Source organism: Rhinatrema bivittatum, chromosome 7 (genome assembly GCF_901001135.1).
Source record: "Rhinatrema bivittatum chromosome 7, aRhiBiv1.1, whole genome shotgun sequence".
Lineage (NCBI taxonomy): Eukaryota > Metazoa > Chordata > Amphibia > Gymnophiona > Rhinatrematidae > Rhinatrema > Rhinatrema bivittatum.
The window spans coordinates 217,604,988-217,627,353 of NC_042621.1; the positions used below are offsets into that span (position 1 = coordinate 217,604,988).

At 40.3% G+C, this 22,366-nt stretch overlaps 1 protein-coding gene across 5 annotated transcripts in view; it reads right to left on the reverse strand.

Moving 5' to 3' along the window:
- The window catches only part of PANK1 (pantothenate kinase 1), a 138,341-nt gene that overhangs the window by 74,608 nt on the left and 41,367 nt on the right, over nt 1-22,366 (reverse strand). For all 5 annotated transcript variants that reach the window (XM_029609840.1, XM_029609844.1, XM_029609843.1 and 2 more), the window contains exon 2: nt 9,391-9,743. In XM_029609840.1, the coding sequence (XP_029465700.1) occupies nt 9,391-9,743 (353 nt within the window). The remainder of the gene's footprint in view (nt 1-9,390; nt 9,744-22,366) is intronic.

The window sequence follows — 22,366 nt, forward strand, 5'->3', positions numbered from 1 at the left end:
CCTGAAAACCCGACTGGCTGGTGGGCCCCCAGGACAGGGTTGGGGATCATTGATCTACAGTACTTATGATTAGCTTCACATGTTGTTATGCTTCCCAATTCTGACCATCTTATTTTCAAAACAAGGATCTTGCAAGATGAACTTGGCCACAATTAGACTCCAAAGCAAGGACTCTGCCAGAGCGGTGCCTCATTTGTTTATCCCAAGACAAACATTTGAAAGCCAAGATGTTTGAACATCTACAGAACTTAATCAACATTCATCCGGGTTCTTTGATTTGTTATCCAGCAACACACAAATGCAAAGTATTTTATGTTTACCAAGTCTTCTCAGGTCATCAGTCTAACGTCAAAGACTGAAATTAATACACAGAGAATCAAGGGTTTATTTACAATACTTATAGTCTGCCATTTTACCAGAGTCTGTTCATGGCGGATAAAAAGGTTTATAAATCTTGGGTTCCAGCCAAAACTTATAGGTACCAAGGAAAGATTTTTCTCGGTTGTTTTTTATTCATTCCTCTTTCTGTGTCATATTTGCTCTTTCATCCCTTCATTTTCTCTCTCTCTACCTTCCCTTTTTTCCAGCCACTTTTCTGTGTGGCCCGGCAACAGTGTGCAGACCAGGCTGCAGTGGCTCCTCTCAGTGGCCGAGGGCTGCCCAGCCGCAGCAGCTACTTTTACTGGCAGGGGCTTCCCCTGACCTGCAGGAGCAGGTGCCAATTTTTTTTATTTATTTATTATTTTTTTTTTAGAGCTGGGGTCTTCAAATCCAGTCCCTAGGACACCCTTAGCCAGTCAGGTTTTCAAGATATCCACAATAAATATGCATGTAAGAGATCTGCATGAACTTCCTCCATGGCAAACAAATATCTGTCATGCATACTCATTGTGGATTTCCTGAAACCTGACTGGCTAGGTGTGAACAGAGGACTGGATTAAGAACCACTGTTTTAGAGACCTGATTTTTCCACTCATGCACATAATCGAAAAAGGGGGAATCAGTTACTATTTGTCCACCTCAGAAATGAATGCACGTAAGCACATTCTAGAACTAGAAAACCTCAGAAACTAAGTGTAAACAATACATTTGTGATATCAGAAAACTAAGTACCATATTTACCCGATTATAGGCCAACCTTGAAGGTTATCTCTTCAATGGATGTGAAAAAGGAAAAACTTGACAGATTTAAAAAAAAAATAAAATAACCAGTATGTGTGTGACCTTGCTCCAAAAGTATGAAGCTCAGGTCTATCTGCATCAATGACTTTAACCTCTACCCTTGGAATAGTCTTTTGCTCACACAGGAGCAGTTGTATAAGGTGGCTTGTGCCTTTAAGCCTTGATGTTACAAGTGATATTTAGTGGATATAAAGAAGACGACTCAAAGATGAATTTTAAAAGCCCATCGTGCACGTTAATCAGGGGATGTGCAAATAAATCAGGCTCGAGTGCACTAAGCAGATTTTAAAAGCCACCCAGACATGTGCATATCTCCCCACAGCATGCACATCTCCAAAGTTTTCAAAACGAGAAGGGCATGCAATTCGGGGCTTGACCCAGAGATGAGCATGTAACTACTTGGGCGTCCTGGCATGCACTAAGGTCCCCTGCCACGTAACATTACTTCTGCTATGGATGATATGTATTTAAAAAAAAAATAAAAGGATCGATCCATTTCTGAGGGTTTTAAAGAGTCTGGGTTAACTGGAGGGAGTGTAGGCTATCAAACCAGGGAGGGGGGGGGGGGGAATGACCTGTGTGTTAACTGGGCTAACTGGTGGATGATCTGGTAAACTGGAAATGGTGTGGGCACGCGCCCCTTTTAAGAACCCCTGATTTAGGTAGTAGAAGTGGGATTTGCATGCACATGCACGTGCCCACTTAATATTTGGAAGACATCTGTTAGTGGACAGACTATTTTATTATTTGTGCGCATGTGTTATTAAAATGGCCATGCCCCTGCAAGCAGATGTGCACCCGCATACCGGTTTGAAAGTTACTGTCACAGTGAGCGCGTGACTTTTCCTCCTCTTTTTTTTTTTTTTTTTTTAATTTGGATTTTAGCTTTTAACTGTTTTATTTTCACTTTTATATTTATTTATTGCATATTTAACTCATGCCTTTTATTTGCAGCTGAAAGTGAGTTATATTCAGGTACAATAAGTATAACATTGCTTACTGATGCAGAAGCCAGAGTCAGCATGTTTTCCATGGATGGAATATACCATCTACTGAAATGCCACAGGGAGGATCGTGAAGACTCAAGTATAGAAGATAAAAAAAAGCTATTGGAAACCTCATCATTTATTTCAGCTTCAAAGGGAGAAAGTGATTAATTTGCTGCTACAAATGACTTACATTGAATTTTGCCAGGAGATGAACTGCTACCTCTAAAAAGATGTAATTGCTGCTGTATCTTTGTTTGCAGCCTGTCCGAGCTTTGCTTTTGAACCTGTGGTTTGATTTTTGTGAAGAAACCCTGTTTTGTTTTTATTAAAATTTTCTTAAGGTGGAATCACCAATCCAGTTTGGACTGCCCTTTTTTCTAGGCTTTGGGTTTGCCCGGGGTGAAGGCTGACTGCCAGTTAGTGTTTATGAGCAGAAACCCATACTCAAAATGGTTGACTGTTCCTCACTATGCAATAGAGAGATCACCCTGAGCACAGCCCATTACAACTGCCTGACCACCTTTTTAAGAATCCAGTAGCCAGAAAAGAGATTTGGATTTTTCCCTTCTCAGTACCCGGTTACATTTTATGTACCTCGAGTTGAGATTACATATAAATATTCTTATTAACAATACAATCTATTTCTACTAAAAACAAAATTTCTTCTGCCTATGTACTTAATCCACAATATCTAACTAGATAAACGACACTTGACCGACGTGCCGCAAATGCGCAGTAGAGAGCAGCTCTACTGCGCATGTGCGGGCGAGCACGTCGGTCTTAGGCAGCGTCAGGAAAAAAAAAAACATGGCGGCGGGCGGCAGCGGCCAGTAGCGAGGGAGGGAGGAGAGAGAGAGAGAGGGAGGGACGGACTGAGTGGGAGGGAGGGAGTGGGAGGGACGGAGAGAGAGAGTGGGAGGGAGTGACTGAGTGGGAGGGAGGGACTGAGGGGGAGGGACTGGGGGGAGGGAGGGGGTGGGGAAGAGTGAGGGGAGAGGGAGAATGAGGGAGAGGTGAGAGACAGGGATGTGAGTAAGTGGAAAGGTAAGAAGTTGTGGAGCAGAGAAAAAGGGAGTGGAGGAGGGCTGAGGGGGAGGGGATGGGATTGAGAGAGGGTGGGGAGTGACTGAGGGAAGGGGAGAGAGGTGGGAGTGACTGAGGGAAGGGGAGAGAGGTGGGAGTGAGGGGAAGAAGGCAGTGGGAGACAGAGGGTGAGTAAGACTGAGTGGAGGAAAGGGGAGGAGTGAACGAGGGGAAGGGGGAGAGAGGGAGAAAAAGTGTAGAAGGGTGCTGTGTTAGAAAATGGACTGAAAACAAAATGTAATGTAGCCCGTTTTAACGGGCTTAACGGCTTGTAAAGACATATTCTCCCTTTCAATTACTATTTCTAACATGGAATGCAAATTAAAAGTTTAGAATGAAAACACTGGGGAGCTACGGAAGCAATATTCAGATCTGCAGATGCTGTTGCACATGTGAACCTGCAGAAAGATGCAAAAGTATGTGCAGCAATTTCAAAATGAAAATCATGCATACTCCCTCCATGTGTTGTGACCTACACTGAGGGGGCAGGGGGGTTGCAATTTTGAAAAAAATGTTTTTCAGGCAATGTTCTTTTGTGGATTGCAAGCTGGTTAAAGGATAGGAAACAGAGAGTAGGATTAAATGGTCAATTTTCTCAGTGGAAAAGGGTAAACAGTGAGAGCCTCAGGGATCTGTACATGGACCGGTGCTTTTCAATATATTTATAAATGATCAGGAAAGGGGTACAACGAGTGAGGTGATCAAAATTTGCAGATGACACAAACTTATGCAGAGTAGTTAAATCTGAAGCAGATTGTGATGAATTGCAAAAGGACCTTGAAAGACTAGAAGATTTGGCTTCCAAATGGAGGAAATTTAACATGGACAAGTGCCAAGTGAATCATATAGAGAAAAATAACCCTTGCTGTAGTTACACAATGTTAACTCCTAATGTGGAATCTACCACCCAGGAAAGAGATCTAGGCATCATAGTGGATAATACATTGAAATAGTCAGCTCAGTGTGATGGTAATCAAAAAAGCAAACAGGATGTTAGGAATTATTAGGAAGGGAATGGCAAATAAAAGGATGGATGTCATAATGCCTCTATCGCTCCACGGTGAGGTTGCATCTTGAATACTATGTATAATTCTGGTCACCGCATCTCAAAAAAAGATATAGTTGCATTGGAAAAAGTGCAGAGAAGGCAACCAAAATAAGAGGCATTGACTGGCCGCCCTCTGAAGAAAGGCTAAAGAAGTTAGGACTGTTCAGTTTGGAGAAGAGACAACTGAGGGGGATATGATAGAGGTCTACAAAATCATGAAAGAACTTGAACAAGTTAATGTAAATCGATTATTTACTCTCTCAGATAATAAAAGGGCCAGGGGGCACTCCATGAAGTTAGCAAGTAGCTATTTAAAACAAATCGAAGAAAATTCTCACTCAGCTCATAGTTGAGCTCTGGAATTCATTGCCTGAGGATGTGGTTACAGCAGTTAGTGTAACTGGGTTTAAAAAAGGTTTGGATAAGTTCCTGCTATTAATTAATAAGCAATAGTAGTTTTTGATTTATTTAATGTTTGGCTACTTGCGACTTGAATTGGCCACTGATGGAAACTGGAAGCTGGGCTTGATGGACCCTTGGTCTGACCCAATATGGTATATCTTATGTTCTATGTGGGTAAACATGGATTTACCCATGGAAAAACTTTGAAAAATTACCTTCTATCATTAATAATTAAACCCCTTTACAACATTAAGCAATAATAATAATAACAACATGGAATAGACTTAGTTTTTGGGTACTTGCCAGGTTCTTATGGCCTGGATTGGCCTCTGTTTGAAACAGGATGCTGGGCTTGATGGACCCTTGGTCTGACCCAGTATGGCATGTTCTTATTCATTCTTTTGCATTAAATACAACAGAAGCAACTATCTTCACTACCACTAAAAGGAAGAATCAGACTCAAACGCCCTATACTCTGTAAAAAGATATGCAATACTACAAATGAAAAAACTCTTACAAGCAAACGAATCAGCATAACCAGTATCTATTAAGCCAAAGACAGTACTCAGCTGCTGCTGCTGCTCCTCCTGTAGCTTGGGGCGAGGGTTAGGGGTGGTAGTTGGGCGTGGCAAACATTAACACTGCTGGCAGAAGAACTCAATTATAAAAGGCGAGTGTCCATTTTTACAAGTAAAAACAAAGGAAAAAAAACAGCCCTTATAACCAGGTAAAAATTTATTTAAAACATTTTAAATCTACTTTCCTGAGCTAGTGACCATACAGAGCAGTGTATATATAGAGCAGGCATAAAACTACCATAATCAACAATGTCCAACTTACATATTGAATACAACAGAACAAACAACAATAAAAATAAAAAGTGTTCAGAAATAATGTAATCAAAAAGACCTTAATCAGCATCACAAGAACTGCCCATTAAAAAAAAAAAAAAAAGTAAAATCCCTCTTACCATTAAAAGTATCCCTACCAAGAACAATCATAGTAGGGCCACGTCCAAAAAATATCTTGATGAAAACCATCAGGCAGCTACCAGAAGCAATCAGCTTACCCAGCACCACCCCAAAGATAACCTGCCAGCTACTTTCACGGTATGTACTACATACAGTATCTTAATCCCCATCATAGCCAGAAGAGACAGTCCCAGCAAATTAATCTCTATTCCCAATTCAGACACAGAATTATCCATAATTTGGGAAAATACAGGTTTTCACCTTTTTTCTAAATCAGGATACCATCTCCTCCCCCCCCCCCCAAAACAAAAAACAAAAACACCTCACCCACCAACTGCAACCCATAGAACACACTGTGTCTCAAATGCCATCGAGTGCTAAAAAGTACAAAAGGATTACACCTACCTTAAAATTCCTACACTGGCTACTAATAGTTCACTGCATCAGCAAATGCTATCCTGTCATATGTGCCTCACTTGATGCAAGCACTATTCATCTCAAACTGTATTTTCCATCGTTTGTTTTGTTGTAGCTCATTTTGAGCTCTCTTGATGGAAAAGCATGGAAAAAAACCCAAACGATGATAACTTGTCTAAGAGCACATGTCCAGTATCATGCTAGTCCACCTTTGGAGCCAATACTTAAACAGCTCATGACTTGCATCACACTAACCACATTTCTTGCTGTGGTGTAATTTTTAAAAGAGCACTCTGGCTAGAGTGAACAAGTCCAGGGATGTGCACCAGTCTAGTTTATTTGCTAAGTAGCGCGGACTTGCATCTCTTAGTACACGATGAAGGTCAGGATCTTAAACAGAACCCTGTGGCTTTTACTGGAAGTCAATAAAGCTAATGAAATAATGGGCCTGCACTTGGATAATTTCCACTATACATCATTCACTCATGCCCTGACGTTTTGCACTATCTGCAGCTTACGGATACTCCTGACCAGGAGACTCACACGTACCTGTACATACAGTATAAAACACAAACATTAAAAACAAATATAATTAAACAGCTTGAGAAGTGAAGAAATGCGTTTGTTAAAACAACGCCATAGCTGAAAATCAGATCAGAGAGGTTCCTCCACTTTGAAAATGTTGCCAAACAGGATTTACATTCTAACTACAATTACATCCTGCAGTATTTCACTTGGATTTGCTCCGTAGCCCTCACCTTCAATTTTTCGTGTGTAGCCCATTTTAAAGTTCATAGTTCATGTACTGTTTTACATTTTTCACAAAGTCTGAAGGATCATATCAACAGCTGATTTTTCTCATACACTAATGCTTTAGTATCTGTTTTGAACATCCTGAAAGTTGTCTTTGTAATAGCATTACTAAACTATTTCAGGGACTCTGGGGGAACAGTTTAACAAGCCCGATTCATTGAGATTACAGACTTCAGAATTAATCATTTCACAAAATGTAGTTTGGACTCTTGCTTTTGATGCATTACTGATGCTAACAGAACTATAACTGATTGGTTCATGCATTTATGGAGAATCAGACCCAATAGGCACGGGATAATTTGTGACTCTTGCGAATGCGACTGTTCTCAGTAGTGCGGAGAATTACAGAGAAGCAGTTTGAAGAATTTCAAAAGCAATGACTTAGCTGTGAAAGATACAGGATCTTACAGCTTGTAATGTGTACTTCTGAAATACTGCACAATGCACAAAGGGTATCACTCTCTTTCAAGTATGCTTACTATCCTTTCAGCCACAATTCTTGTTCATGAATAGCATGTTTATTGACAACTGTGCAATGGTCTATGCTAGTTCATCCCAACCCCCAGCTGCTTTCCCATACATGAGCACAATGGGTATAAAATAATATCCCTGCTCTGCTATTATCTACATAATCTATTGTTTCTAACAGCAGCAGGGGCTTCATGACCAAAAGAACTGTTAAGAGACCTGCTTGGATCTAAAATGGGTGATTAGCCTTCATTTACTTTACCGGAAAAATCGGCTTTTATTTTAACTTGTGAATATGTTTGTTGAAAGTTGCTGGATTAACAGCACTGGAATTCAGAATTCTCCAATTATTCTCTCCCCCCCCCCCCCCCCCAAAAAAAAAAAAAAAGATTCACCTCTGGCAGTAATAAAGCTGCTTCACCACACTTTCTTCTCCATGTGCCTTAAACCTGCTCTGCAGGGACAGTCTTGAAAGGGTTGAGAAATCAATTCAGTTCAAGTCTGTTCATTACATGGATATTATGGGGATGATGATTGACAAGGGTGCCAATTAATGGTATTTTCTGATGTGGACATGTCCACTGGAACTAGACACAGTAATAACGCTCTTCACAAAGGATTCTGAACAGATGAATAGTCACTATGAACCTGAGCACAACCTGAAACCAGCACATGTTTTTTATACCAATACCAATCCACCACGTCTTCCAGATTTGTCCAACAAGCAGTGCCTTCTGTATTTGAGGAGACTATTATTGGCCACAAATAGGAATAAAAATCAACAAAAGAATTATAGGCATTAGCTTTTAACTGGACTAATTTATATACTTGAGACTAATCTTTAAGAACTATGTTCCCTTCATCAAGCCAGTGCATAATGAGCAATATAGTTTCAAAATCTAATCACAATGTATTTAGTCCAATTAAAAATGATCACCCAGAACTTGTTTGTTGACCATTATTTCTAAAGCAACTAACTGGATTATCATGGCAATCATACTACTTGAGCCACAAATAGGACAAGCCTTACTATAGCAAAGAGGAACAGAGACTTTATTTTAAAAAACCCATAAAAAAAAAACAAGGTCATGAGGCTTTAGGAAGGACAGTTGGAGGAAAGGAAAAAAGATTTAGCAGGTATTTTGGGGGTCTCAAATTAAAACCATAATTTAGAATAAATGTTTCTGGCGGTTTCTCCTCTTCACCAAAAGCAGGTTGGTCATCCTACTTGTCTCCAATATGAAACATTACTGCTTTAAGCATTGGGATATGAAAAGAAGCAATGCTATAGGGTCATGAGGAATATCAAATAGGAGTAAATAAATGGTATCGCCTCCCCTAGGTTAACTGGTATAATTTCATCAAGAGCAGATATATGAAAAATAACCTCCACATCTTATTACATCAATACATTTTATTGTTTATTTTAATATTTCTATTCTAAATCTCTAGACTCTAAACAGTCTATACTGCACGGTTGAGTTCAATCCACTTTAAGTGCATAATGATGACCATTAGCACCATAAAATCCACCTTACCTTTGATAGTCTGATGATACAAGATGCTGTGCTCCCTTATCACAACTATCTTGCAATTTCTTCAACAAATTAGCTGACCCAAGTTTCATTATACAGTATAAAAGTGACTTTTATTACTCAACATGTGCCCTTGGGCAGCCAAATAAACCAAGAAAAAAAAACTTTCTAGCCTTATTTTGTTTTTCACTTTTCCTTTTCATATTCTGATGGCTTTTTACACTTTAGCTATTTAAAAAGTTCACTCAACACGCCTGAAGATCTTCATGTCGTGACCACCATCTGAAAATACTACTGAATACATTTTTGCTGTTTTGGATCCTAGAGTAGCAAAGATTAAGAACAGAAAAGGGCTCTAAGCAAAACGTCTCTTTCCATTCTCCCATGCAAATATGGAAATGTTCAGGTAATAAACTATTTGGGTAAGAGAAACAACCAAGGAGGCATTCTCCTGAAATACTGTGCTTTTTCTCCCCACATACCGTTCTAAAGTCCTCCTCAAACTTGTAAGCCCCACCTCCTGTGGCACAGAGGGTGGTGTGCAAGCTGGAGAAGTTCTTCTCGCTTCCCATCTGTATGAACTTGTGCATGGCAGAGCTGGGGAAGCGGATAAAGTGCAGGTTCCCTGTGCGCCCACACATGCTCAGGTTTTTCAGTTCGAGGTGGACGTCTCTGATCCCGGTTTTCCCATAAGCCGTGTTAGAGGTTAAGTACTTCCTAATGCTTTTCAGGTTCTCCACCTCCTCCTGTTCTTCTTCTGCTGTAATGTCTTTTGGTTCAAAGTAGACCAGCTTAACCAGTGTTCCACCAATGTCCATGCCAAACCATGGGAATGCTGAGAAAGAGAGAGAGGGGGGGGGGGGGGGGAGTATGTTTAACAAAGTTGAGAATGATTATATAATAAAAACATTTATGGGAATATGGTATTAGCTATGTTCTATATACACGTCTAGTTCTTTTTCAACTTACCAAGATCAGAACATATAACACCAATATTACAACAATTACATTGGCTACCGATTACCCAACGTATCACCTATAAGGTCCTAACCATGATTCATAGTCTGCTTTACAATACAAATACTGTCTGGCTTTGTTCACTATTACGTATCTATAAACCTTCAAGACAACTCTGTTCGATGGACAAATGCATTTTAGAAAATTTCTTCAGTCAAATCAGTAACCCTGGCTTTAACTCGAAAGCGTGCTTTTCCTGTGGCTGGCCCAACCCAGTGGCATGCTTTACCTGATCACATAAGATTGACAGTTAATCATAACGAATTTAAGAAAAAAACTGAACACTCATCTTTTTATTAAAGCATTCAATAACCAGTAACCCAATCTGCTGAATCTTTTACCAGATCTGATGTACCTAAAGTATTTAATGTGATTGTTTTGTTCCTACTTTTTTTATGAGTGTAATGTTGTAAACCGCCTAGACGGGCAGATACCTGCCTTATTTGTGCGATTTATAAGAATTTTAAATAAATAAATAAGTCTCACCTCATACAACTTTTGGTGTAGATTCTAAACCATTTTGATAGTCACTCTCTGAGGACTGCTTTCGTTCTATCTATATCCTTTCAGGATGTATGGCCTCCAGAACTGGCCACAGTACTCCAAATATCTCATCAATGACTGGTACATAAACATTATGGGCCGGATTTTAAAAGCTTTACGCGCTTAAGAGTGCCTTACAAGTGCCGGGCCTATTTTCAAAAGGCCTGGCGTCGTGCATAAAGCCCTGGGGCGCGCGTAAGTCCCGGGGCTTGCAAAAAGGGGTGGGGAAGTCCGGGGGTGGGGCAGGGTCAGAGGCCTCCGACACAGCAGCAATTTGCCACTGTGTTGGAGGATTGCGGGCTGGCAGTCTGCCGGCACAGGCAGGCGCAAAAGGTTTGATTAAAATTTTTTGGGGGGGGGGTTAGAGTAGGGCTCGGGGGGGGGGGGGGAGGTTAGGTTTACCCCATCTCCCTTCTTTTACTGGTCATGCCACTACCTATACATTCTAGCTTTATACTGGCTCTGGCCACCACCCTGTTGCTCTGTTCTGTTATCTTAAGACCAGATACAATCACCCTAAGGACACTCTGGTAAATAAAAGCATCTCAACCCATCATTATTGTTCACGGATTTTGGTACTCCTAATGCTGATACTGCAAATTTTTATACCTACATATAGCTTTGTTACTACTGATAACTAGAGCAGGGGTTCCCAACCTTTTTGGGAGCATGGACCCCTTTTCAGCTTCCAAAATTTTCCCAGACCCCCACAGGCTTCTCTTTCATTTTTATCTATAGTTATGTGCCGAATATAGAAAAGTTATTAATGTAACAAAAGAAATAATTATATGTACACCAGACTCATTATTATATAAAAAACTTATTAAATAATGCTTACTGATATAAACAGAATACATATAAATGCAAAGACCAGAGTTAAACATGAAGAATATACTCGTTTAGTAAATTATGTAGTAACTATTGGTACTCACAGAGCTGGATCTGGAGCGACAGGGGGGAATGGACTGGTGGAAGGGGGATAGAGAGGGAGACAGACAGACTGGAGGGGATGGTTTGGTAGAGAGAGAGAGGGAGAGAGAGAGAAACTGCTGGGGATGGACTGGTGAAGAGAGAGAGCAACCTGTGGGGCTGGACCGGAGGAGGGTAAGAGAGTGATTGGCGGGGCTGGACTGGTAGAGGGAGAGACGGGGACTGGATGGGATAGTCCGTGGATCAAAGACAATGTGAGAGACTGATTGGGAAGGGCGAAGGAGGGATATTTGAGGCAGGCCCACATTACTAAAAGGGAGATGTGAAAAAAGGTTTGGTGCACAAATATCCCTCCCAGTCCCCGTGCCCCCCCCCCCAACACAGTAATACTTAAAAAAAAATAAAAAAAACCCCATAACTATTTTTTGTCCAGACGTTTATTGATTTTTATAAAACAAAGAGTCCAGATACAATATAAAATAGATGAACATAGCCATGAACGTATTAACCCACACAATGGTCTACACAAACAGATATAGATATAAACCATGAAATACAGCGACTCCTTGTTTCTTATACCCCCCCCCCTTAGTCTGTTTGTGAGTGTACTTTTTAAAATCACTTTACTTCTGTATATCCAGTCATATCTAAACCTGATCTCTGATTTCCTTCATAATAGTGTATCTTTTTATTACATCTAAAATCCTATAGCTCCCAGGTTCATTGGCTCAAGGGATCTCTAACTTGTAAACAAATTCAAAATCAAGGCATTTAATAACTAATGTAGATCAAGGATGCTTTTTCTCATTAGAGGGGAAAGTGAATCCATATAGTCTTGCCATGTTTGTAATAAGATTTCTACCTGGGTTTCAGAGGATTCTTTTGAATTTAGATCTTCAAAAGTTAAAAGTTTGACCATCCTCTTTTTCCAGTGACTTGATTCCTGTGCCATATCCCCAACCCACATGGACAAATAGTTGTCTTTGCCATTAAAGCAGCCTTGTCTACAAATAAGTTTCTCTCCAGGGAAAGGACCCGGGACAAACTGTCATAGATTCCAAACAGTGATTCCCTAGGGGTGAGGCAAATTTACCTTAATAATAGAGACTACATAGGTTTGCACCCTTTTCCAGAAGGTGAGAATTTTGATGCATTGCCAAAACTGTGTATATAATCAATCTCCTGGCCACATTTCTGGCAAATCAAGGAGTCACAAAGTTTAGCTCATCCTGAGGAAGATAAGTGATATAAAAATCTAAACTGAGTTTCTCTCATCACCATATTTTCTGTTATTTTACTTTTTTTTTTTTTTTTAAAGCATTGTCAAAATTCTTGTATCAAGTTGATGTTGGACCAATCTTTCCATTTGCTGAAGATCGGAAGTAAAGCATCCCCAGATTAGACCTTTAACAACCTCCTAATGAATTTAACACAAGGTGGTACTTCTTTTCGGCTCCCTATTAAAACTTCTTCAAGGACCCCAAACTTAGCAAATTCTGGTTGACTACTTAATATGTTAGTAACATAGTGCCCCACCTGGAGAAATGCATAAAATTCCTTATGTGATAACTGAAATTTGGAATATAGATCTTGAAAACTATTTATTATATTAGAACCTTTTATAAAAAATTGTTGAACTTGCTTAAGTCCTTTTTAATACCATAACTTAAATATCGTATTTTCCATACCTGGTAAGAATTGCGGGTTAATCTGAATGGAAATACAAGGGGAAATCGTGTCTATTCTGAGTAAGAATTTACACATAAAAGAACATGCTGATCGACAAGCTTTAAGTAACAAATGGTCTCTGATCTCTCCTGGAATACCCTTCCCCTCAACTTGGATTAAGGAATTTAGTGAGAATGGGCCTAACCAGTTTTGTAGTAATGCCTGTAGGGAAAATTTAGAGGTTTCAAACAGCCAATCATATATATGCCTCAACAAACATGCTAAATTGTATATTTGCATATTTGGACATTTCAGACCTCCACTTTCTGTAGGTCTCATTAATAAATCCAGTGGAATCCTTGCCTTCTTTCCTTTCCAAATACAATTTCTGATAGTCCTGTTTATCTCGTTAAGGTCTTTTTGCATAGCCAGATGGGAAGCATTTGTAAGACATATAACCATTTGAGTACTTCCATCATTTTCACTAATTGTATCCTGCCTATTATAGATAGAGGGAGACCTTGCCACCATTGAAGGGAGTTGGCCATGTTTTTCAACAAGGGTTTGATATTCACATCGTAAACTCGGCTAATATCAGATGGAATTTTTATTCCCAAGTATCTCATTTCACCTTCTACCCAGAGTAAAGGAAAATCCCCGACCCATGTCCTTCTCAAAGTACCAAGGATATCTAAACCTTCTGACTTGTCCTTATTAATTTTCAGTCCCGCAAAAACTCTAAATTGAGTTTGATAATTCAGGACTTTCTCTAGGGACTTTTTCGGCTCTGTAAGAAAACCTGTCACATCATCTGCGAAAGGGCACAGTTTCAAAATTGAGGCTTTCACGAAACCCTTGTATAGACAGCATCAATTTTCCTCAAAAATGGGTCGATAGACAAGATATACAATAAAGGGGATAAAGGGCACCTCCTCTTTCTATCCTGAAGTCATCTGATTTATGGCCATTCGCAATGATGCTGGAGTTTGGTGATCTGTATAAAAGAGTTATATACTTTATTATAGCTCCAGAAAAGCCAAAACATTGCAACACCGAAAACATATATATGGCCAGGAAACTATCAAAGGCTTTTTCTGAATCAAAACCTATTGCCATTTCCTGAATATTTTTGGCTTTACATATGGACATTGCCATAGTCAGCTTCACAATATGAACATAAGAACATAAGAAATTGCCATGCTGGGTCAGATCAAGGGTCCATCAAGCCCAGCATCCTGTTTCCAACAGAGGCCAAAACCAGGCCACAAGAACCTGGCAATTATCCAAACACTAAGAAGAACCCATGCTACTGATGCAATTAATAGCAGTGGCTATTCCCTAAGTATAATTGATTAAGAGCCATTAATGGACTTCTCCTCCAAGAACTTATCCAAATCTTTTTTGAACCCAGCTACACTAACTGCACTAACCACCTCCTCTGGCAACAAATTCCAGAGCTTTATTGTGCGTTGAGTGAAAAAGAATTTTCTCCGATTAGTCTTAAATGTGTTACTTGCTAACTTCATGGAATGCCCCCTAGTCCTTCTATTATTCGAAAGTGTAAATAACACTGCCCTTCCTTTCACAAATCCAATTGCTTGTCAAATAGAGGGAATAATCAGACTTAATTGGTCTGCCAGAATTTTCATAAAGATTTTTAGATCACAATTTAATAGGGAGATAGGTCAGATTGAAGCTGGGGATAGAGGGTCCTTATGTATACTTTATTGAAATCAGAGGGAAAAGAATAACCTTGGCGAGCCTTTTGAAAAAAAAAACCTCCATAGGAGCAGCTATTTGTTGACTTAAAATTTTATAATAATCATATGAGAAGCCATCAGATCTCAGGGCTTTGCAGGATTTACTGGATTTAATGTCAGTCAACTTTATAGGCAGATTTAAAAATTCCAATTGCTATTCTGACAGTCCGGGCAATTTTAAATCTTGAAAACCTTTTCCCGTCCCTCTTCAATCACACTGTCCAAGTAGAGGAATATAACTGTTCATAAAAATGCCTAAATACAGCACAAATATCCATCCCTTTTGTCACAATATTACCCTGAGTGTTTTTAATCTTTTCAATCAAGGATTTCTTCCTCCATACTTTAACTGCATTGGCCAAGAACTTTCCTGCTTTATTGCCAAGCCAGAAGAAATTGTCCAATTTCTGTGGCGTTTTCTGCGCTCTTTGGTGCAAAAGCATATTTAAACTCTCCAGAATGTTTTTATATTCTTCTTTTAACATCTTAGAGCCCCTCTTCACCCAGTTTTCTTTTACCAATTTCAGTTTTTCTTCAAACTGTAGGATTAATTTATTCAATCTTTTATTCCTAGTTATCAAATATGAGATTATTCCCCCCCCCCCCCTCCCTGCACTGATTTTGGTCTCCCAAAATCAGTGCAGGAGAATCTTATGTTGACTATTATAGCTCTCAAACTCGTTCCATTTCCTACAAAGAAAAGATTGAAAATCGGTATCATTCCTTAGAAAACTAGGGATTCTCCAGATTTTTTCACAGTGCTCAACTTCTCCCACCTGAAAATCCACCCAAAGCAAAGAATGGTCTGAGATAACTGGTAGGCCAATCTCTGTTTTAGTAATACTTGAAAAAAATCTCCTGAGAGACCAAAATATAATCAATTCTAGACAATGAATTATATGCCTGAGACTCATGAGTAAAGTTTTTAACTTCGGGGTTCAACACCCTCCAAGCGTCTAAAAGATGTAGTTCTGTGCTGACAAAATCTATCCCCTTCCCCTTCATTTTCCTTAGACTCTTACCCACTGGAGATTTATCCAGCATGGGATCACTTACATAGTTAAAGTCTCCCATCATAAACAACATTCATTGTGAGAATATTCACTAGTGTGATAAAGAAATTATGACTATATTCGTTGGGGGCATACAGGTTGCATAGCGTGACCAGTTTTCCATTTAATTTTCCAATAAAAATAACAAACCTCCCCGCTGGGTCTTGTATCACTTTTTCCTCTTGTATATGTACATTCTTATGTATCAGGACAGCGACCCCAGCTTTTTTAGCTTTGGCTGCTGAGAAATAACATTCCCAGACCCATTCTCTTTTTAATTTGCTACTTTCTATATCTGTCAGGTGGGTTTCTTGGAGGCAAGCCACTGACACCTTGTTTTTGTTCAGCATCTTGCAATACCTTCTTCCTTTTAATAGGTGTTCCCAGTCCATTAACATTCCAAGAAATGATTCTTAAGCTTTCACACATTAAGGAATAAAATATTAAAATGAGTGTGATGCATCCAAAAAACTATGCACGAGACCCCCAGCCTGGTCTTGCTCCATTTTTTAAAAATTACTATGATTGGGAGAAGGAGCAGGGGAAAAAAGTTTCTTTGTAACAATTTCTTGCCGTCTGTGCCTGAACTTTCCTGGAGAAGGTAAAGACTGTTTTGCTTCCTGGTTCCTGAAGGGTGACGCCCACTGAACAGCAGGTCGACGTTAACAGCTGGGGCTGGATCTTAAAGCCAGTCTCCCTCAGCGTTTGTTGGAGAAGGAGCAGGGGAAAAAAGTTTCTTTGTAACAATTTCTTGCCGTCTGTGCCTGAACTTTCCTGGAGAAGGTAAAGACTGTTTTGCTTCCTGGTTCCTGAAGGGTGACGCCCACTGAACAGCAGGTCGACGTTAACAGCTGGGGCTGGAGTTTAAAAGCCAGTCTCTCTCGGCGCTTGTCGCCGTCCCGGCGTGTGTCGCTACCAGGGAATGTTTGGGCTTCATTGGACATAACTCGGGCACGCCGTAGCTTACGGACGACCGCCCCTCCCACCCTTGACCACACGACAACAGAGTAGGTAAACCAAGATAACCTTTATTGAGTGGAAGAAACGGCCACAGCCAAAAATAGCATTAAAACATTATTACTTTATATTGCAGCAGCTTAAACGCAATTGGCATTAACTAAAGCCAAAGCCCTCACCGGTACCCTCCTTGTTCTTCCCACCCCTCTGTTTTTTGGAGACGGCAGCCCTCCATCCTTCCGCTCCGTGAAGGTGGTACACCCGCCACTGGCATCCCGCTCCGTGAATGCCAATCCCGCCTTCCGCTCCGTGAAGGGGAACGCCCGCCACTGGCATCCCGCTCCGTGAGTGCCAATCCCGCCTTCCGCTCCGTGAAGGGGAACACCCGCCACTGGCATCCCGCTCCGTGAGTGCCAATCCCGCCTTCCGCTCCGTGAAGGGGAACACCCGCCACTGGCATCCCGCTCCGTGAGTGCCAATCCCGCCTTCCGCTCCGTGAAGGGGAACGCCCGCCACTGGCATCCCGCTCCGTGAACGCCTCCGTGGCTACTGCCGCTCCGTGCAGTATTCTGCCGCCTCCTCCCACCCCTGGCCTTGCGGGCCGCGGTTCTTGCTTATGCCAGGCCTTCATTGGGCCACCCCCAGACCGGCCATTATCTCGGTCTCCGCCATGCTTATTTATATCCATGCCCCCGCTTTCCCCCCATGCAAAGTCCTTGGTGCTGTGCTCCTCCCCTTCCCCCTCCCCCTCCCCCAACACCAAAAACTTTCCCCCCTATGCAGCGACACATCCCCTTATGCTCCGGTGAGGGCCCCTGCCCCGCTGCTCCTTTTGTTATGGCTGTGACGACTTATCCCCCCAATCCCAGTGCCCCCTTGCGCTGTGGGGTGGTGGGAGGGTTGCTCTCGATTCCAGGCTGCAAATGTGCTCCCCCCACCCCGCACTACCTCTAAGTACCTGAGCTCCGAGACGCCGCCTTCTTTGTCTCCTTGGCTCCTGCTCAGGTTTGAACTGGCCCCACTAATCCTATTGTCCGCCCCTTTCCCCACCTAGCCCAGCGCCCTTAGGCTGTGCCCCCCCCCCCTCTTGCCTACAGCACGTCAGCCCAGTTATACGGCCCTCGCCTCAAGAGGCAGGGCCTCCTTAAGTAAAGTGAGTAATCACTTTTATAATTTTCTCCCTGCTCCCAACCCGCCCAGGTCAGAGTTTTAAATTGGAGAAGACTTGGAGAAAAGTAATATCTGGTATCACTGTATAATTCTTAATAAAATGCCGCATACAAAAAGAAAGGCAAAGATAAGAGAGGTAACAACACCCTCTCTATCTGAGCCACTTCAATCTCAGATACCGGCATTCTTTCCATCCACCCCTAGAATAGAGCCGGAGGAGGTGGTCATTGTAGACCAAAGCACTGAGCGGGCGCTTGATCTACCAACCGAAACATCTTTGAGGCCCGAAGCTCCGTGTACCCCTCCACCGCCACAAGTAAATTCTTTGGAAGTATCAAAAGTTGCCTTATCTTTAAGTGAAGGCAATGGAGAGGTCCTGGCTAATAAGGGCAAAGAAGAATCAGGAACAGGAACAGATTTGAAAGTTTTACCACCTAAACCAAACAAAATAACACTTGACTCCCTATGGTCTGCTATTGTCTCTCTCGAAACTGCAATAATAAAACTAACACAAACAAACTACAGATGCGAATCTGCAAACAAAAAATTTGGAATCTTCATTAGAAAAAATGAACAAGGAAAAACAAGGAGTGGAACTAAGATTGAATGCGCTTGAAACCTGCCATCAAAGGTTTACAAAAACAGAGACATTACACACAACAAGAGATTAGAGATGATTGAGAATCAACAAAAGTACTTAAACCTAAGAGTACTTAATTTCCCTAAGCTCAATCTAGTCTCACCCTTGGACATGTTTAAGGAATATTTATCATGTATATTGAAATGGCCTGAGAAATCAATGCCTACTATATCTAAAATATACTATGTGGATATTAAGAGTAATATAGCCGAGGGAAAGAAAGAGGAGGGATTGCCATTAAATTTATCAGAAGTGTTAGAAATGACGTTAGAATCAAAAATTGAGGATAGAACTACCTTACATGTTAGTTTTGTTTTTGCAACAGATAGGGATGCTATATTCAGATTGTTTATGAAGAAGAGAACAGAACTTTTCCACGGTGGAAAGATCTTTCCAGAACAACTCAATTAAGGAGAAAAAAATTCTTAGAATTAAGAACAGACGTGGAAAGTAAAGGTGGGAAAATGATTGTAAAATATCCATGTAGGTGTGAAGTTTGGAGAAATGGTCAAAAATATGTTTATTTTGAGATAACACAGTTAAAAAAGTTTCTTGAATCTTCCCCCCCGTGAAAATTAGCAACAGGAACGAAGCAGAAAAAAAATATATATATCTAGGTTTGTCTTTTCCTTTTTCAATTGTAAAAGGTATTCCTGTTTTCCTTAAACCGCTCAAATTTCTCTCTCAATCCTGGAGCATTACCTCTTACATTTCTTACTGCAGAGTAGAGATATATACCTAAGTTATTATTGTTATAACAGTATGGAAAATCTGTAACTAATTGTTTATTTTCTTCTATGTAAGATTGTTAAAATCAGCATAAATAAAAAATTAAAAAAAAAAAAATTACTATGATTATGATCTCAACCTGTCTAGTATGGAATCCATCCCATATATTAGTACAATTGCAAAACTTACTGGGTCTTACAATTCCCTTCCCCATCCTTGCTCTCCTAAGTTGTTGTTGACTCTTTTTTACTATCAACTTTAGAGATCCATCCCCCCCTTCCTTTACACCAGTGCTTACTCCAGGCAAGCATGAGGTATGCTATGTGTACACAAGGGAAACCATCCCCCATAATCTATGAAAACCAAAAGAAAGTAGAAAAAAATGTTTAGAATATAATCATCAGAAATTGTTCTCTTTTACTCACAACATTTTCACTATAAACTGAAGAGTGAGTGATATACTGTCCAACTTGTTTCCAACATCCCGAAGGCCGTTTCTGGTATGACCCCACATTGTAGTCACAATGTACCTAAAAAGCAATCCAAGGTCCAATCGAGTAGATGGAGACCAGTCTTCCGGGGAAGCGCCAGCATGACAACAGTCCCAGGATCAGATAGTAACCGTTGAGTTTGTATGTTGGCATCATTACATGCAGGGTGATTTCTCACCCCAATCTACGGCAGTACACAACGCCGATGAAACTTAAACAAAGCTTTATAGTGCTCTCAATGAAGACAATAAACAGGAAAATGTTTTCTTTTCCCCTTCTTTTCAACCAACTTTGTTAATAACCAAAAAGCAATGAGATAGCCACAAGACTACTATTTAAGGTATGCTATCCACAAATTCTTTTGCTTCCTGCAATTTTTTAAACCAGTGCGTTTGCCCATTATGCCACATTCTGAGGCACGTTGGGTACTGTAGAGTGAACATCACTTGTTTTTTTTACTAGTAGAGAACATATGGGGTTACATTCTTTGCGTTTTAAGGAGATTTTAGAAGATTAATCTTGGAAAACTCGTATTAAGCCATCCTTATATGTTGTCTCGTTTCTTATAAGATTGTAGAATCTGTTTTTTAGCCTAGTTCAGAAACTTAGCAATTGCGATGCGAGGTCTTGTTTCACGTTCTCGTTTATTGCCAAGTCTATGCGCTCTATCTGTAGGCTTCTGGCAAGTTCTGGGAGGCTTAATGCCTCAGGCAGCCATTTTTCTAGAAAGCCCACCAGATTACTGTCCTCTATACATTCGAGTATCCAGAGTAACCTGATATTTCTTCAGGAGCGGTTTTCAAGATCTTCTATCCTCTCCTCCTGTTTCTCTACTATTTTTGTCAGTGATTATTTTACTGGTGAGGGCACCCGAACCATCTTCCAGTATGGAGAGTCTTCCTTCCACCAAATCAAGTCCTGGGCCCACCTCTGTAATTGCAGATTTAAGTTTTTGGAGTTGTTCAGAAATGGAATTAAGTCTACCATCTAAAGCAGCTACCACTGCTGCTGTGATGTCTGCAATGGCAGCATTGTTAGCAGAAATATTGCACAGTTTTTCTGCAGCACCAGCCATCTTGTCTGTTGTCACTCACTGTTTTTCCTTTTCTTTCTCCCCCCCTTGAAGGGCATAATCTATGGCAATTTCTGCATATATTTATCTATAGATATAAGCTACCTTTACTAAGTGCAAAAGTGATTGATATTACTGAATGATGCCACAGATTTTAAATGAAGAACGGGGATGGTACCCAGAGCCAGTTCAGACATGACTGCTCCGGCTCATGGCATCAAGTGACTTCCAATTATTACTATTTTTAAAGAAAATCACCTGTTACAAGGAAACCATCTTATTAGTTTAATCTTGGCAGGGGTCCTTTACCTCTCTCCACACCTGCCTGTAACCAAATTTCATATATGCAGAGACAAGACACCCCCTCTCATAAAGCAAGAGGCACTACTACAAACATTTTGCACCATTATCGCAAGGTGCTGGGCATGCATACCAGTGACATCTCTAGACAGACCTAAGTAACAAAAAAAAACAAAAAACCCTGGCCAATTTCAACCATTAAGTAAAGCTACTACTAAAATTATTCAAGAGCATCAATCAAAAATTGTTCTATATAGAAGCGGGACAAATCCCAATATAAAACCGGTACCTCATGTTCTACTATACCCTGCTTTCACAGAAATTCCCCCAACAAGGAGTGCAGAGCAGAACAAGGACATTTCTTCTTACCACTCAGCATAAAATATATAATATTAAATTCTGTTGTCAGTAACAGCAACAAACTCCCTCCACTACCAGGAACACTGTATAATACAAAATCCTGCAAAAAATATACTCAGAATCTAAAGAAAACCTGCCATATGCTAACCATCAGACTCAAACAGTAACCACTTTACCTATGAAAAGGCAACACTGCAAATATTACACCATGCCCTAACACCCCAATACACCTTCTATTAGGAAAACCGAACAAGTCATGTTGCAATAGATCCATATATAGAAACCACATGCTAGCATAATACCTCACCTAAGTCACATATGCAGAACACAGACAGACAAGACTCTCAGTAAATGCAGAATACAGAGACCAAAAATACAGTATAAAATACAAACATGCAGACAAAATCTGAACTGGAAACCACAAGAAGTCAGACTCTGTATGCATTATAGCAATGGAAAAACAGAAATCACTTCCTCATAAAACATTAAATAATTCAATCAAGAAATATAAAATATCAATAATAGTAAAACCATATAAATAAAAATAATATTTCAAAGCAACTTCCAATAATCTAAAACTCAAATTATTTTTAAATTTCCCAAACAACTATAAAATATTTCAAAATATTAGACATCAAGTAACAGCCAATTAAAACTTAAGGATTTTTAAATTCTCCATATCTGGGAACTTTTGATTTCTAGTCATCCTACGGTAGGTGTGGGGGAAAGTTTCACAAACTTTCTCCTCTCTCTCATACACACACCTATG